Below are 17,858 nucleotides of genomic sequence, written 5' to 3'. Positions count from 1 at the left end.
TAAATCAAAATTATAGATACCTTTAAATATTTTGAGGACAATAGTTGATCTTGGTCTCTATTTGTGACCCTGGACCACAAAACCAGTCATAAGTGTCAATTTTTTGAAATTGAGATTTATACATCACCTGAAAGCTGAATTAATAAGCTTTCCATTGATGTATGGTTTCTTAGGACAATATTTGGCCGAAATACAACTATTAACTATTAAATGTTATAGATACAACTATAACAATCTGGAATCTGAAAATAAAATCTAAATATTGAGAAAATCTCCTTTAAAGTTGTCCAAATTAAGTTCTTAGCAATGCATATTACTAATCAAAAATTAAGTTTTAATATATTTACGGTAGGAAATTCACTGAATATCTTCATGAAACATGATCTTTACTTAATATCCTAATGATTTTTGGCATTAAAGAAAAATGGCTAATTTTGACCCATACAATGTATTTTTGGCTATTGCTACAAATATACCCCAGCGACTTAAAACTGGTTTTGTGCTCCAGGGTCACATTTATTAATAGTTTGGAGTGAAAAAAGTGAAAAAGCTATTTACATGCATTACACAAAAAAACAAATTAAACATTTATTAATCATCTTCACCTATATATTATATTGATCAGGGTTTTTTTGTTTTTCTCAGATGAACCTCTATACCTAAATTAATTACTTGAAGTATGTTAACCTCTAAATATGTAATGTGAAATGTAAATGCAATATAAGTCTAATGCATTTTACAATAGCTTTGCATGTTCTCTCTGAAATTCGGCTTTTGGTAAGACTCATGTTTTTGAAAGAAGTCTCTTATGCAAAAAATACAGTAAAAACAGTAACATTGTGAAATAATATTACAATTTAAAATAACCATTTTCTATTTGAATAGGCTATATTTGAAAATGTAATTTATTCCGGTGATGTAAAGATCAATTTTCAGCATCATTACTCCAGTCTTCAGTGTCACATGATCCTTCAGAAATCATTCTAATATGCAGATTTGCTGCTCAAGAAACATCTATTATTATTGTAAAAATATTGAAAACTGCTGTGCTACATAATATGTTTTTGGAAACAGCATTAGTTTGAAAATAGAAATCTTTTGTAACATTATAAATGTCTTTACTGCCACTTTTGATCAATTTAATGTGTTCCTGCTAAATAAAAGCAATCCTTTCTTTAAAATAAACATCTTTGACCCCAAACATTTGAATGGTGTTATATGTTATTGCTATATTTTACATTTAAATGGACATTCATTTATTTGTTTATAAACTGACATTTTCATCATAGTCTCACAAACTCTCTGCAATTTTATCTCCAACCCAAAGGGAAACCCTGACAGACATTTTTAACCAGATTATTTTTATCTAAAATAAATTAAAAAAATAATAATTTTTTACTGTGACAAAACAACTTTAATAACAACAACAACAATAATAACAATAAAAATAATAATACATTTAATTTGCATAGCACATTTCAAAAAATAAAATGCAAGCAAATATAAAAAACACTTATTATATACAGTTAGATGAAAACGGTAAGGCTTCTATAAAGCTAAAGCATCTCAAGGTTTGTACACTGCTCTTTATTTATCCCTGTGCTTTCAAAGGTTATTGCTAATCATTGAGCGAGTCAGAGTAAGGAGAGGCTCTCAAAAGACACATTGCAGTTGTTACAGGGCTATTGCAGCATTCATTTGAGAAGATTGTAGCCATATATCTCATACCGCATGTTCAAAGAGTGCCTGTGAGACTCTGTGCAACTCCATGTGGGATCCTTCTGTTGCATAACAAGCTCATTCTGTGTCTGCTATCACACATACCAAGATACAAACACAACCTTAAAGATGCCATTGAAGATGTAATAATAAGCCTAAAAGTCATGAGAATCTGAATGACTGGGATCAAACCATTAATAGATGTCAGATATGGATTTTAATATGGCCGACATTGTATAGCAATAATAATAATCAATGAACACAATATATAAACTTTTCTTATGGCTAATAATAATAGTAATAATAATAATGCATTAAACCTAAAAAATATATTATATTAAAAATTATATATATTTGTATGTGTGTGTGTGTGTATATATATATATATATATATATATATATATATATATATATAAAATAAATATATATAAAATGTATATTTAAAATATTAAAATATATAAAAAATAAAAAATTATTTATCAAAATAATTAATTAATAATAATAATAATTAATAAATTAATAACAATACTTATACATTAATAACGAAATATATATTATATATTGTAATGCACTTGAAATCATAATGTAACTCAGAGTGCAAACATCACAGCGTGTATTTCTTGTGAAACTCATGCAAAGTCAGAGAGCACATTAGAGTGGTGTAGGATCACGTGACCTCTGACCTGCACGAAACCTCTCGTCCATATGTAGCCTATAGCATAGAGCACCGGCTAAGAGGGAAAGTGCCATTGTCAGGGCTTTTCATTGACAGTAAAATGCTTACGGGCGCTGCGGGGAGAGCCTTCTGGGCTATGCGATGACCCTGCGGCTTTGGCACAGGCAAAGTCTGATGACGATGGGTTTCTATTGTACGCCGAGCGCCTCTGTACTCCCCTTGCCAGGGTATAAAAGTTAGAGCACTGGTCAGAGGGGGCCAGCACGAGCCAGCCATCTCAGCACAGCTGTACTCAAGCAGGTAAGAGCCCAGGTAAAACGGATACAGCAAAAGCTGAGTCCCTTCACCGTCTCACGGATCTAGTAGGGAATTGCCCTGGATTCACTGGTTTTTTAGCGATTGGAACCATTTGAAATGTGAAGCCCGACCCGTACCATCCCTAACATTCAACCCCTGTCCCACAACACCAGTCCCACATGGATGTTCTGGAGTATACGCACCAGTTTCAAGCCTCATGACATTTTCCCACCCTTTGCTCTTTTCTCACAGACGTTCTTGAACCCCTTCATCATGTCTCAGACCGCCAAGTCCGCCACCAGCCAGGGCACTGATGCCAAGGACAAGGGAGCTCCCGCCCCTGCCGCCACCAGCAAGAATACCAAGACCGGAGAGCCCGGATTCACGGGTAACTACAAAGTAAGTATCTGCGTTCCACTGGTTTTAGGGATTAGATTTTGTCAGACAGACCACTTACAGACATTATGATTAGCATGAAACCTAAAAAGAAAAAAAGTTATTTTTTTGACTTCTATGATGCCATGAATAACGCTTAACATCTATGGAACCTCCATCGCACAAAAAGTTCTTTGTAGTGGAAAAATATTCTTTAGATAGTTAAACAATACTTCACACTAAGAAAATGTTATTTTAAGAACTGTTCTCTAAAAAGGTTCTGAAGAATCTTATTGGCTTCTATAGTTCCATGAAGAGCCTTCAGCGTCCATGGAAACATTCCATTGTGCAAAAGGTTCTTCATAATAGAAAAAGTTATTTAACGGTTTTAAGAAAGTTCTTTGGGGAACCCAAAATGGTTCTTTAATGGCATCGCTGCAGAAAAATCCTTTTGTATCCACAAAATCAGGCTAATTTGTGAAATTAAGAAAGTAAGTGGGAAACCTGGTCATGGTCTGCTTCTTCTTCTCCTGCAGATCTTCCTGTTCGACCAGGAGAACTTCCAGGGCAGGATGATGGAGGTCCAGAATGAGTGCACGAACGTTTGTGAACGAGGAATGGACAGAGTCCGCAGTATCATTGTTGAGTGCGGCCCGTAAGTCATGGATATTTTCTAATGTGGATGGGAAAAACATAGAGGCTGTAGTTAACTCATTGAGATACTATTATAGTTTATATTAATATTTTGACTTTCTTTTTTATTTTGAGTTTTTTGTTAAACTTTTAGTAAATTAGTTTTGAGTTTTTGTCATTTTTTATTATTATTTTGAATATGCCTATATAGTTTTTACTCGTTTTATTTCTCTTACTGCAAAAAGTTAAACTTTTTCAGTTTTCTTAACTATAACCCTGAGCTATATCTAGCTGGTACCATCCTTTTCAATCCGTACTCATGCTGTCATCCCTCCGTTCCTCTTTTTTTTCCTCGTCCACTGTCTGGTACACATCTGTCCCTGCTGTCCATGTCTTCAGCTTTGTTGCCTTCGAGCAGACTAACTTCCGTGGCGAGATGTTCATCCTGGAGAAGGGCGAGTATCCTCGCTGGGACACCTGGTCAAACAGCTACCGCAGTGATTGTCTCATGTCCCTCAGACCCATCCGCATGGTAGGACACTTGGGACGGCGTCCCAACTTCTCCTTATTGAATTCAAATGCATGTTGCTAACTGGTCCAAATGCCTACAGGACCCCATGGAGCACAAGATCTGCCTGTTCGAGCAGTGTGACTTCCAGGGCAACAAGATGGAGATCCAGGAGGACGACGTGCCAACCCTGTGGGCGCATGGCTTCTGCGACAGAGTGGGCAGCGTGAAGGTTCCCGGTGGAGCGTGAGTAGCGAAACAAAACCTCAACTAACGGCTAACAGCAATACTATCCCATGTTTTACACACTCTTTTCCTCTTTTCGAAGTTGGGTGGGATACCAGTACCCCGGCTACAGGGGCTACCAGTATCTGTTTGAGTGCGGCGACTACAGACACTACAACGAGTTTTGCGCCTTCCAGCCTCAGATTCAGTCCATGCGCCGTGTGAGGGACATGCAGTTCCACCAGCGCGGCCACTTCAATCTGATCGCCGCTAAACAGTGAACTCACCCCGCTGCGCTCCTGTAGCATAGCGACTAGCCTTCTCATGGCGCTTTTTATCCCCGTACCTCCCCCTTTTCTCTGACTCCTCCCCCCAGAATAGATTCATTTAAATTGTCCCGGACATCTAACTGACTTTTTATGATGCCAATAATAAACATGTTTTGGAAAAACAAAAAAGCTGACATCTCATGTTATTCTTTTCTAACATTTAAATGACTTAAATACACACATATAGGCTACAATACAAATACAAAATTCACAAAAAAAAAAAAAGAAAAAAAAAATATTCAAAATATCTTAATTTTGCTAATAGAGCTATTTGATTTTAACGTAATTCTCATTCTAATTTGAACATAATGTTTATTATAAATATAGCATTTAAATATAAATCTTATCTTTATAAATATTTATATAGTATTTAATTTAGATTTGTATGTATTTTATAATATATATTTAATTTAAACTCAGAGAAATCACTTGTAATATCTGTAATCCTGTTATTAATCATATTATGCATTAGTATACAATATATGCGCTTTTATTAAAACGTATTTTATGCTATAATTTCACTGCTTTATTATAATAAAGAGTGAAGCCTTAATTTACTTTACATTGCGACATACGTGAGTAGAGAATAATTTCATTTAAACTCAAAGAAAACTTATTACGCATTAATATTGCAATATATATTTTATATTAAAATGTATCTTGTACTATGATTTCATCATTTCTTTATAGAGTAAGACGTTAATTTATTTAGACATTTAAAATTAATATGAATCAATTAAATAACACAAAATTCAAATGTTTATTTCATTTTAAACTCTAATAAAACTTAAAATCTAATAAAATAAAACGTCTGCGCGACGTCATGATCACATGACCCGACCGGTCACTGCACCGCTTCCTGCTTGCTTGCTGTTGCGAAAGCAGATACATTAGAGCCAAGATGGCGGCGCTTTTCAAAGCACGGAGAGGTCAGTAGTATTTGTTACTGATTATTACTCTGTGTTACTCGCAGCTCATGTGCAGCTTGAATATTAACATAGATCATAATCATTTCCTTAATATGACGCTGTTTCGGTTAGGTCTATAGTTAAGAACATTAATAAACTAACTAGTCAATAAATAGAATAAGAATAATCACGTGCTTACCTTATTAAAATTCACCTGATATTGATTCTCCATGATTAGGCACGAGCGCGTCTGAAATATGAAATGTTAGTTTGCTGTGTTTGTGTTGTTTTGGATGGTTTATTGTCAAATGTGGGGTTAATCTTTACCCTGACAGCTGATGTCATTCAGAGTAAACAGTAAACTACTGCGGGTTTCATAAAGAAATGCACGCGTTATGCATTCAGAGTTGGTTTATGTAACTAATTATGCATGTACAGAAGCACAATTCTACAACTTTAATGCATTTTTCTCATTATAGCTATTTTGGATGATGTGAAAGCGCACAATGACCTTTTACCTACTTTTACTCTGCAGGTTCTGCGCATGCGCATAAACTCATATTTTATGACTGACACATAAAGATAACTCCTTTTTTATTATTTAAAAAATCACGGTGTTTTTTTTATGTCATCATGTTTTTATTATGTAAGATAGCTGTATTATTTTTTTTTTTGGGGTAATTTTTAGACCTAATCAAAATAAGCCAACTGCAGTTTGAAAATTGTTAAAAACTGTATTATCTGTTTTTGCAAATTAACTCTTCATATGTTACTAGTGAAATACGAGTGTATGTATATATTAATTAACATGTATGTGACCCTGGGCCACAAAACCAGTCTTAAGTGTCAATTTTTCGAAATTGAGATTTCTACATCATCTGAAAGCTGAATAAATAATCTTTCCATTGATGTATGGTGTTGTTAGGATAAAACAATATTTGGCTGAGATACAACTATTTGAAAATCTGGAATCTGAGGGTGCAAAAAAATCTAAATATTGAGAAAATTGCCTTTAAAGTTGTTCAAATGAAGTTCTTAGCAATGCATATTACTAATCTAAAATGAAGTTTTGATATATTTACAGTAGGAAATTTACTAAATATCTTCATGGAACATGATCTTTACTTAATATCCTAATGATTTTTGGCATAAAAGAAACATGGATAATTTTGACCCATACAATGTATTTTTGGCTGTTGCTACAAATATACCCCAGAGACTTCAGACTGGTTTTGTGCTCCAGGGTCATATATATAGTTATTTTTGTACATGGAAGTTTCATGATTTTCTTTATTTTACTGTGTAAATACTGTAATCAAATATTTTTTTACTGATTAGATTATGATTTAGACTTGCAATTTATGCAGTTTTTATTGTCATGTATCTATGCTTTCACTGCTTTATAATTGACTTATTTTTGCTAAATCACATTTATGTTGCAGTTTTCTCATTATTCTTTTAATAATTATATACAGTATGTTACTATCATCTTCTCTTGTGTATTTATCAGCTCTGGGCATGGCGGTAGGCCGTGGCGTTCGCTGTTTGAGCCAGCTTGCGGAGCTGCCAGAGTTGCACCAGATGATGAGGCAGACATGTAGGGATTACGCTCAAAAAGAACTTGCGCCAATCGCTGCTCAGCTAGACAAAGATCACATGTTCCCAGCCAAGCAGGTAGAAGGACCCATGGAGCTCCACAGTATTCACTGTCTTTTGATTAGAGCATATGAAGATGATTGTGGCTGTTGTTTTAACGGTGTAGGTAAAAGAACTGGGAGCGATGGGTGTCATGGCTGTAGAGGTACCAGAGAGTCTGGGTGGAGCTGGGATGGATTATCTCGCGTACTGTCTGGCTGTAGAAGAGCTCAGCAGAGGATGTGCATCGACCGGAGTCATCGTCAGTGTGAATAATGTGAGTCACTCAATTCTGCTGAATCTGTTTCAGTGCACATTAAAAACAATCTGCATTTGAACATATATGGTTAAACAATGAATTCATGCAATGCCTAAAGCAATCATGCAATTAATAGCAAAAAAAATATATTTTCAGATATATTTTTATATATTTAAAAAAATGTCCAAACATATTTTGCTTAAGTATCTGCTCCAAACCATTCAAAATTTATAACAATTTAAATTGGAAATGTCATTTTCAGGCCTATACTCAAAACGTGGAACCGACAGTTAACAGGTTAATATGCAATTCCAGTCTTCCAATCCTACACCATGTTTTGGATAAATTCAAATTATATTTTGAAAAATATAGTTTTGAGCCATTATATATATATATATATTAGTGCTGTCAAACGGTTAATTGTGATTAATCACATCCAAAATAAAAGTTTTTTTTTTACATAATATATGTGTGTACTGTGTATATTTATTATGTATATATAAATACACATATGTGCGTGTATATATTTAAGAAAAATGTTATGTTTATATATTAAATATATTTATATATAATATAAATTACATGAATATAAATATATACATGTAAATATTTTGAAAATATATACTGTATGTGTGTGCATTTGTATATACATAATAAATATATACGGTACACACACATTTATTATTATGTAAATGTTTTGGATGCGATTAATATGTGTATAAATATGTATATATATTAATATATAGTAAATTATTTATTGCAATTTTTTTGAAATGTTGTTCTTTTGAACTTTCTATTAATCTTGGATAGTATTCTGAAAAAACATGACATTTTCCACAAAAATTTTAAGCAGCACAACTGTTGTCAACACTGATAATAATAGTAAATGTTTCTTAAGCATTAAATCAGCATATTAGAATGATTTCTGAAGATCATGTGACACTGAAGACTGGAGTAATGATGCTGAAAATTCAGCTTTGCATCACAGGAATAAATTACATTTTAAAACATATTAATATAGAAAACAGTTATTTTAAATTGTAAAAATATTTCACAATTTTACTGTTTTTACTGTATTTTTAATCAAATAAAAATCTTTGGTGAGTGTAAAAAAATGTCACTCCTTCCCATTGTGCTAACTTCATATATGTATTTTTGTGTACTTATATATATATATAGAGAGAGAGCGAGAGAGAAAGTTAGCCTATTGGGAGAGATTATCTTGTCATTGGTGTTAAGTTATATATATATATATATTAGTGTGACGCGATTAATCGCATCCAAAATAAAAGTTTTGTTTACATAATATATGTGTGTGTACTGTGTATATTTATTTTGTATATATAAATACACACACATGCATGTATATATTTCAGAAAAATAGGTTATTTTATATATTTATTTATAATATAAATTATATGAATATAAATATGTGCTATAAATATATTCAAAATATGTATGTGTATTTATATATACATTACAAATATACACAGAACACACACATATGTTATGCAAACAAAAACATTTATTTGTTTGACAGCACTTTTATATATATATATATATATATATATATATATATATATATATATATATATATATATAATTACTTTATTATATTGATACTTATTTTTCCTCATAACATATTATTATTCCACTATTATACAGAATCACTATTGCTCATACTTACTGAACTGAATCTCTAAGTATCAAACCTGTCCTTTTCATTATCATTTAGCTGAGATTTAATTCTGCATGTGATCGAATTGCTGTGTTTTAGTCTCTGTACCTGGGTCCGATTCTGAAGTTTGCCACAGAAGAACAGAAAAAGCAGTGGATTGCTCCCTTCACCGCGGGGGAAAAAGTGGGCTGTTTTGCTCTGAGTGAGCCAGGTAAACACAGCTGCAGTTACCATGAGATCTGCCTGCTTTATAAACACAGGTGCATCCTTCACACATCCACCAATTGCTAAGCTTTATATGGAGATGATTTCATTTATACTCTACATCTGTAGATCAGTAGAGTTACCATGTTTACGCTTACATCAGTGAGAGCTTGTTTGCATCATCTTGTGGTATGAAATGTTGTGCTGAAGATGTGTTTTGACTATAAAGGAAACGGCAGCGATGCAGGTGCGGCGTCAACACTGGCACAGCAGGAGGGAGACGAGTGGGTTCTGAATGGAACCAAAGCCTGGATAACCAACTGCTGGGATGCTTCCGCCACCGTCGTTTTCGCCACAACAGACAAGAGCTTAAAACACAAGGTTCGTGTGCAACTAATGAACTGATTTGAAAAGAACTGATTTTTTTTTTCATTTCATAAAAATGTAAAGAGCTGAAATTGTTTTGATTTTATGTATTCATAGAGTGAATAGGGAATTTTCAAATGAAAAAATACATTATTTATTTACTTGTATTATTATTTATTCAATATATTAATTATTTTATTTTACTGAAAAATCAGGGAATTAGTGCCTTCCTAGTGCCGATGCCTCATCCAGGGTTGTCTTTAGGGAAGAAAGAAGACAAACTGGGAATTCGAGCTTCATCGACTGCCAATATCATTCTGGAAGACTGCCGCATCCCACTCGGCAACATGCTGGGAGAGCGCGGAATGGGCTTTAAGATTGCAATGGTATGATTTTAAAGATGCTGTATGTAATTTTTGGACTGTACTACTGCACTAAAGCATAAAAATAGCACAATATGTTTGCAGATATTTTGTTCCTCCTGAAAAACAATGCTACAGCCAGTTATTCTACTTTGAAATGTGTGTTTTCTTGTGTTTGTTAGTTTGCTGGTTTTTATTGAATTTGTATTTTTTTAATTGTTTTTTGTCATGAAAATAGCCTAAGATGATGACATGGCATTAAATAAAAAATATACTACTAAGGAGGAAGGGGTGGGAGAAACAACTCTCTTCAAAAAATTTTATTTGGAACGAATAAATAAGCTTTCGATTGATGTATGGTTATGATAGGACAATTTTTACCCGAGATGCAACTATTTGAAAATCTGGAATCTGAGGGAACAAAATCTAAATATTGAGAAAATCTCCTTTAAAGTTGTCCAAATGAAGTCCTTAGCAATGCATATTACTGATAAAAAATGAAGTTTTGATATACGGTAGGAAATTCACAAAATATCTTCATAGAACACGATCTTTATTTAATATCCTAATGATTTTTGGCATAAAAGAAAAATGGATCATTTTGACCCATACAATGTATTTTTGGCTATTGCTACAAATATACCCCAGCGACTTCAGACTGCTTTTGTGCTCCAGGGTCACATTTCATTTTAGTCAAGTTATAAAACTAAAGCTCTTTCACATTTGTTTGCGTGTGATCTAATGCAGCTGTTTTACATCCCACAGCAAACTCTAGACAGTGGGCGGCTTGGTATCGCAGCACAGGCTCTTGGTATCGCTCAGGCGGCGCTGGACTGTGCGGCTGATTACGCTCATAAAAGAACAGCTTTCGGTTCTCCGATTGGGAAACTGCAGGCCATACAGGTGATATACGGGCTATAACTCACCGCAAACACTCCCTGTGTGACATTCAGAGGGAAAGTGGAAAGCTTTAGTGTTTTCATCTTTCATCTGGGATGATTCAGCTGCTGAAGGTTCTCTATAAATGTCTCTTTCAGTTTAAACTGGCAGACATGGCGTTGGCCATAGAGAGCGCTCGGCTGCTCACCTGGAAAGGTGCAATGCTGAGAGACGCAAAGAAACCTTTTACTAAGGTTAGTCTGTTTTCTCAGAACTATTGTGAAGTTTATGGTAAATGTGCTGATGGTTTGTTTAAACTTGGGGATAGTGGGTAAATAAAAAATCATAAAAAATGTGTGTTTCTGCAGGAAGCTGCTATGGCTAAACTGGCTGCATCTGAGGCTGCTACGTTTGTCTCCCACCAGGTAATCATCAAATAGAAACTTTATTTCTAAACCTATCATACTGTAGATGCACTAAGATGAGTATTTTGTTGAAATGTGCAGGCCATCCAGGTGCTGGGCGGGATGGGTTACGTCACAGACATGCCTGCTGAGAGACACTACCGCGACGCTCGCATCACAGAGATCTATGAAGGCACCAGCGAGATCCAGAGATTAGTCATTGCCAACAACATTCTCAAAGAATATCAACAGTAGGAGAGCTGATGCTCACGTTATGACACTGTGCCTGGATTGGCTGATCTGGTCGGTCACAGATCTCAGGACTGGATTACTGTGACTGGCCACTGAAGATGTATTAATGTTGCTGTATCACAGATTGAGCGACACAAGACTGTTTGAAGTGCATTTTCTCATGTGTGCCACAAGAGTGCAGTAGAGTCAGGACTTTTTGCCTTTGTGTCAGACTGTAAGGACTAATCTTCACTGGGAATTTAAATGCATCTGATTGTACATAATGAATTGTATGTATTTGTTATGCATTTTAATACAATGATTTATTTTAACACCTTATTGTAATTCTAAGATTTCTCTGCAGCAAATGTTCTGATGATATAATTTGGTTTTAATCTTGGTTGGAGGGAAGTTGTTTATAGAGCTATTTGAGGATATTGAAACGCCTTGCATGCACTGATACATGTTCCAGTTGTTTCTTTGGTCAGAATATGATGCAAACTTAAATAATACAATGCTGAAATTAAAAACCATTTTAAGTGAGCTCCAAAAGGCTTGAGATCACTAGTGAAAATGTCTAATTTAATAATAAAATAAACGTATTACCAGCATACAAGTTTGTGTGAAAATTGAACCGAAAAAAATGTAAAATGTGTCTTAAGTGTGATTTGTGACATGCAAAAAAAGTATAAAATATTTATTTTTAATTTATTTGACAGAATTTCTGTTTTCAGTATCATAAAATGGTTTGTTTTCCAGATTTAGGTGAAAACATTTTTGCATATATTTCAAAAATTAAAATAACTTGAAAGAATCCTATTAAAGAACCCTGTTTATTTAACTTATATGCACTTGTTAGTGCATGTTCTTCCTGAGCTCATAGGGAAATGAGCGCTTGACCAGATTTGGCTTCAGTCCCACCTGCCGCGGGTCTCTAATCTCTCGGCAACATCAGGGGAGAAGAGGCGCCATCATTTCTTGTGTGCCGTTTCTGTCATTTCACAGGACTCAGAACTGGGTCAAAGTTCCAGAACTCCTGAGACCTGAAGTGATGCTGATGATTTTTTAGTAGGATAAAGGTAACGGCTCTGACTTTGGTTGTCCTTGCTTTAACAATGCGTAAGATCATACACACACACACACACACAAAAAGGGTGCAGTTTAAAGGAATGGTTCCCCCCAAAACATGCAGATTTTCACTACACAATATGTTAATTGCTGGACTGGAGTGGTGTGAATTACTTGTGGATTATTTTAGTGTTTTTATCAGCTGTTTGGATTCTCATTCTGACGGCACCCATTCACTGCAGAGCATCCATTGGTGAACAAATGATGTAAAGCCAAAATCTGTTCTGGTAAAGGACCAAACGCATCTACATCTCGGATGGCCTGATGATGAGTACATTTTCAGAAAATGTTTATTTTTGGGTGAAACATTCTTTTAACTTCCAAAAAGTATATACACACATTCATACGTATGAATAATGTAGCATTAGATTATTTTGATCAAAGATGGCAAAGGCACACTTTTCAAAGCATTTGTTTGTTTTTGGAGTATATTGTCAAATATATTAGTAATTTAGGGAGCCATTTAGTATATTTATTCATTTGAACTGAATTAAAACAAGCTGAAAATGTTGGTTTATTTAAAAAAAGATATCAGAAATCTAAAACAAAATCATGTAGCTTTTTCTACAGTTCTTTTATTATTAAAGTGTACACTTCAGACACTTCATGCATATGTACCAACTAAATTAAGCAACTAGACACATTATTATCAAAAAACGTTTTATTTATTACTTTGAATATACACAGATTTACTAAAAAAAAAAAAAAAAAACAGTTTCATACAACTATGTACAATCAGGAGGTTTGGATGATCAAAACAGTCTCATGTAAAGCTGCAGCCTGGAGTCTATAGGCAGAACAATAGGCATCATTCAGTGTCTTATTGAAGCACAGACCGTGTCTAATTAGTGCACTCTTATAAAGCGGAACAAAAACAAGAAATATAGACCCTCCCTTCACCCCCTTAGAGACACAGTGATTAAAATCAAACGCAAACAAGTGGGCTGCTGACCCTAATATCATTAACTAAGACAAAAATACCCGTGTACATCTAATTCATTATTACTATAACAAACTGTTAAAGGAGCTAAAGACAATAAAAATATAATCAAACATAGTTTATACATTCTGTCAATTGATTATCTGAATGCTTGCTAAGTTTGGATACAAGACCTGTTGCATGTAAAAGGGAAGTTGACTGCAGTGTGACTTTATTTCATCTAAAACTATTTTAAACATTTTTTTGACATGCAGTTTTAATTAATATGCAAAATATGTACTTTAAAAAATTATTTCTCACACTCATTTGTAAGAAACAGAGCACCTAAAAATACATTTTCATATATATTTGAACCTTAAATCTTGTTTTTGAATTAAAAATACAATTATTGATGAACTGCACAAATATTAAACAGCCTTGAAAGTCCATATGCGCAGAGCCACTAGTCCATGGTTGAACGTTGAGGTTCACACATAGTTTCGTTTATCATAGTCCCCATTGATTGATGTGCTTTTTGTAGGTGGAGGTATATATTTTAGAGGATACGAGGATTTCTCATCATGTGGACGAGAGAAACACAGGATCACTCCTCCGACCAGAAGCATGGCAGATGCTGCCCATCCGATGTAGAGCGCAGCTCCAATTTCTCTCTTCTTTGCATAAGACACTTGAGGGTCGTAGAAGTCTGAGATGATGTTATTGGCCATCCAGCACAGAGGCACCAGCACAAACAAGCCTGCGATGATGTATATCACCCCTCCGACGTTGACTACTTTGGCTTTGATGGACTCTTTACTGATGCAGTTGGTGCACTGAGCGCCGGCGATGGTTATCATCAGACCCAGGACACCCAAAACCGCTGAGATGACCGTCAAAGCCCGAGCGGTCTGGAGGTCAGTGGTCAGCGCCAGGACGGAGTCGTGCATTTTACACTGCATCTGACCCGTGCTCTGGACCACGCAGGACATCCACAGCCCGTCCCAGATGTTCTGAGCCACCACAATGTTGCCTTCGATGAAGGCAGACACTTTCCACATGGGCAGCCCGCAAGCCACCATCACCAAAAGGGTCCCGGTGACACTCAAGCCAAGTCCAATAATCTCCAGACATGCAGAAATCATCTTTGCAAAGTTTTTCTGATGCTCTTTTTCTTAGTTTAGAAAGTCTTTTTGTTTAAAGCAGCTGTTCAGAGCAGAAGTATCTCTACATTGCTTGGCAGTGTTGCAGGATGAGATGCGGTGGGAGTTTTCTGCTCTTGTGTGCAGGGAGGATGCTGATATAGAGCACTCGCAACAAAGAGAAGCGGCTCCAACCAATCAGAGCGCAGCGCATCTCCCGACAGCCAATCAGAAGTGAGAGCCGCTGGACAAAACCTGATAAGACCAAACTGCACCATTCAGTTTTTAAAAGTGACGGTAGCAGCAACATACTGGAAGTGTGACTTCCTTGTCTTCCTGGTATTCTTTAAGAAGAAAAGCCCACTTTACACAAGGGGGGCAGGTGTTAAAACAAGCACACAAATGCATAAGATTAGAGGAAATTTCTTTATGTTGAAAAGGGACGTCAGAAATAATACTACTAGCGCGAAACACTTTCAGTTCTGTAATTTTGAGCGTGTGTGTGTGTGTGTGTGTGTGTGTGTGTGTGTGTGTGTGTGTGTGTGTGTGTGTGTGTGTGTGTGTGTGTGTGTGTGTGTGTGTGTGTGTGTGTGTGTGTGTGTGTGTGTGTGTGTGTGTGTGTGTGTGTGTGTGTGTGTGTGAAAGAGAGCAAGTGGGGAAGTCCTGGCCTAATGGTTAGAGAGTCGGACTCGTAATCCAAAGGTTGAGGGTTCGAGTCTCGGGTCGGCAGGGATTGTAGGTGGGGGGAGTGAATGTCCAGCGCTCTCTCCACCCTCAATACCACGACTGAGGTGCCCTTGAGCAAGACACCGAACCTTCAACTGCTCTTCAAGTGCTTACCTACTTAATTCCCGGTCTCTCTCAATCGCTATTTTGTCTAATTACAGTTATTTTGACAGTTATTACTTTTAAAAGCGAATGTTTATCCTTTTTGTTCTCATTTAGCTGTTGTTTATTCAGTGGAGAGTGGACGCAAAGTGATATAATGCGGTCAGCAAACTTGGAACCATAGACGTCTTTAGAAATGAACACTAACAACGCAAAGTAACCAGTCGAAACTAGCAATCAGACAGAACTGCCTAAGCCTAGTAACCAGCCAGAAGCCATAGAACAGCAATAAGAACAATAGCAACCAACGAGAACATCTTAGGAACCATTTAGGTTAGTTATGCACCTTTTCCCTATCTGTCTTTCTTGCTCATTTCAAAGACACTTTAAAATCATTTAAAGCATAAAGACTAAGTTAGGCTTTGTTAGACAACTAAGCAATTTAGGTTAAGTAAATTTAGGTAATAAAGTAAAAAAAAAAAAAAAGTGTAGGCTCTCTCAAACTGTCAAGGTTTAAACTCGCAAATTGTTGCAATTGCCAGAAAAATAAATAAATAAACAGAATTGCAAGACAAAATCTTTAATTTTTATTCCATGGCGGACTTTTTTTTTTTTTTTTTTACAGAATTGTGAGATAAAAAGCCAAAATTACTTTTTTTATCACATGGTGGAAACAAGTTAAATAAAAATAAAACTTAGACATTGTAATAATCAATGATTGATGCCATTTTTATGCTATTTATATGCATTAACCAATATGCATTTAAAGCATTTATCGTGACGTTTCTGTACTTTATGCTGTGTTATATTATTCATCTGAATAACGTTTTAAAAAATGTGCATAAAAACTGTCCTTTAATGTCTTCAACTTGCGTGATTCGGATTCATCTACGTGCAGCCCAGTGTGTCATGTGTACAGTCATAACTTATGCTTAGATTTGTTACTTCCTCTCCTAAAGCATGCAGAGGAGGGGCGCAGGAAAAACAGGAAGAGGGGTGAACTGTCTCGTATTTGTGATTGTGAACATGCAGCTGCAGAGACAATGACGGAAGACAGGGTACCACCTTAGATACTGAAGACTCAAGAGCCAAACAGTTAGCTTTGTTCTTGCCTTATAGAACCAATGACTTCAGTGACTGATTGTTTTTTGTTTTTTGTATAATGTATTAGATTATAGTTCAACTGACAGTGCTTTCTCACACAAAGCTGTTTTCCCAGAAGTGACCATTTCCTATGTCCATAAGGTACAATTGTTCATTTACTGGAGTGGACGCCATAGAGGCTTAATTCCATGTTATGCTATTAATGACATTTACTGTAACCAGGTTTCTGTGGTATTAAAAGCTCTCTGATTCTCCAAAAACAAAAGTGCGCTATCAGTAACTCAGCCACTTTCCCAAAGTGTGGTAAAAGTGCTGAGCAACACATTCAGTGGCACCTTGACAGAAGCACTTATCATGAGTCAGACTGAAGCAGGAAAATCTGTGTTGATTCAGGCTGTTGTTCCTCAGGAGGGTCTGGGTAAAAACTTTGCAGCATACCAGCCTCCACATCATCTGTCTGGACTGTGACATGTTTGTATTTGTGTTGCTGGAGATGCATGTCTCACACAATATCACTCATTTACATCTCAGAGCTTGTTTTTAGTGCAACAATATAGACCACAATATTGCCAAAAATGGACAACTGAAGATGTAAAACTCAATATAAAAAAATAAAGGTTCTTTATTGGCATTGATGGTTCCATGAAGGACCTTTCTTTAGTTTCTTTAGATTTTTAAAATGTTTTTCAAACTATGACAAAATGTTGTTTTATGAACTGAAAGGTTCTCTGGGGAACCAAAACTTATTCTATGGAACTGCTGAAAAAAATAAAATAAATTATATATATATATTTAAGAGTGTAAGATCAATTTTAAGAGTGTGTTTTAGATTATGTACATTACAACAATGATTTGTAAACATTTCTAAAAGTATGTTCAAATTTCTTCATGTAAATGGACAAAACTGCCAATATCAATTAACTAAAGACAAATGCAGTTTCGGTTCTTCTGTCATATCAGCTTTTGTCCTTGTTGTTTTGGTGATTGTGTTGCCAACACAGTCCTGTGAACTGACATCTTGCATTTTTTAAAAAACATTAACAGGATGCCAG

General features: G+C 35.3%; 3 protein-coding genes across 3 annotated transcripts; 2 read left to right on the top strand and 1 right to left on the bottom strand.

Moving 5' to 3' along the window:
- Positions 1-2,965: 2,965 nt before the first annotated feature.
- LOC306866172 (beta-crystallin B1-like) lies at positions 2,966-4,714 on the top strand (the record flags this gene model as incomplete). Its single annotated transcript, XM_079411246.1, has 5 exons — positions 2,966-3,091; positions 3,604-3,722; positions 4,100-4,232; positions 4,312-4,454; positions 4,537-4,714. 5 exons carry the CDS (start codon positions 2,966-2,968, stop codon positions 4,712-4,714), a joined length of 699 nt encoding a protein of 232 aa, XP_079267372.1.
- A 908-nt stretch (positions 4,715-5,622) lies between these two features.
- On the top strand, positions 5,623-12,506 carry LOC306866171 (short-chain specific acyl-CoA dehydrogenase, mitochondrial-like). Its single transcript, XM_079411245.1, has 10 exons — positions 5,623-5,691; positions 7,181-7,344; positions 7,433-7,582; positions 9,342-9,453; positions 9,676-9,827; positions 10,028-10,198; positions 10,940-11,077; positions 11,212-11,307; positions 11,422-11,478; positions 11,560-12,506. The coding sequence occupies exons 1-10, from the start codon at positions 5,664-5,666 to the stop codon at positions 11,710-11,712; spliced, it is 1,221 nt and encodes a 406-aa protein (XP_079267371.1). The 5' UTR covers positions 5,623-5,663; the 3' UTR covers positions 11,713-12,506.
- Positions 12,507-13,470: 964 nt separating this feature from the next.
- LOC306866170 (claudin-4-like) lies at positions 13,471-14,877 on the bottom strand (the record flags this gene model as incomplete). Its single annotated transcript, XM_079411244.1, has 1 exon — positions 13,471-14,877. One exon carries the CDS (start codon positions 14,875-14,877, stop codon positions 14,224-14,226), a length of 654 nt encoding a protein of 217 aa, XP_079267370.1. The 3' UTR covers positions 13,471-14,223.
- Between the last annotated feature and the right edge of the window lie 2,981 nt (positions 14,878-17,858).

The sequence above is a fragment of the Barbus barbus genome (assembly GCF_936440315.1).
Source record: "Barbus barbus genome assembly, chromosome: 47".
Classification (NCBI taxonomy): domain Eukaryota; kingdom Metazoa; phylum Chordata; class Actinopteri; order Cypriniformes; family Cyprinidae; genus Barbus; species Barbus barbus.
This window is presented reverse-complemented; position numbering and strand designations above follow the sequence as displayed.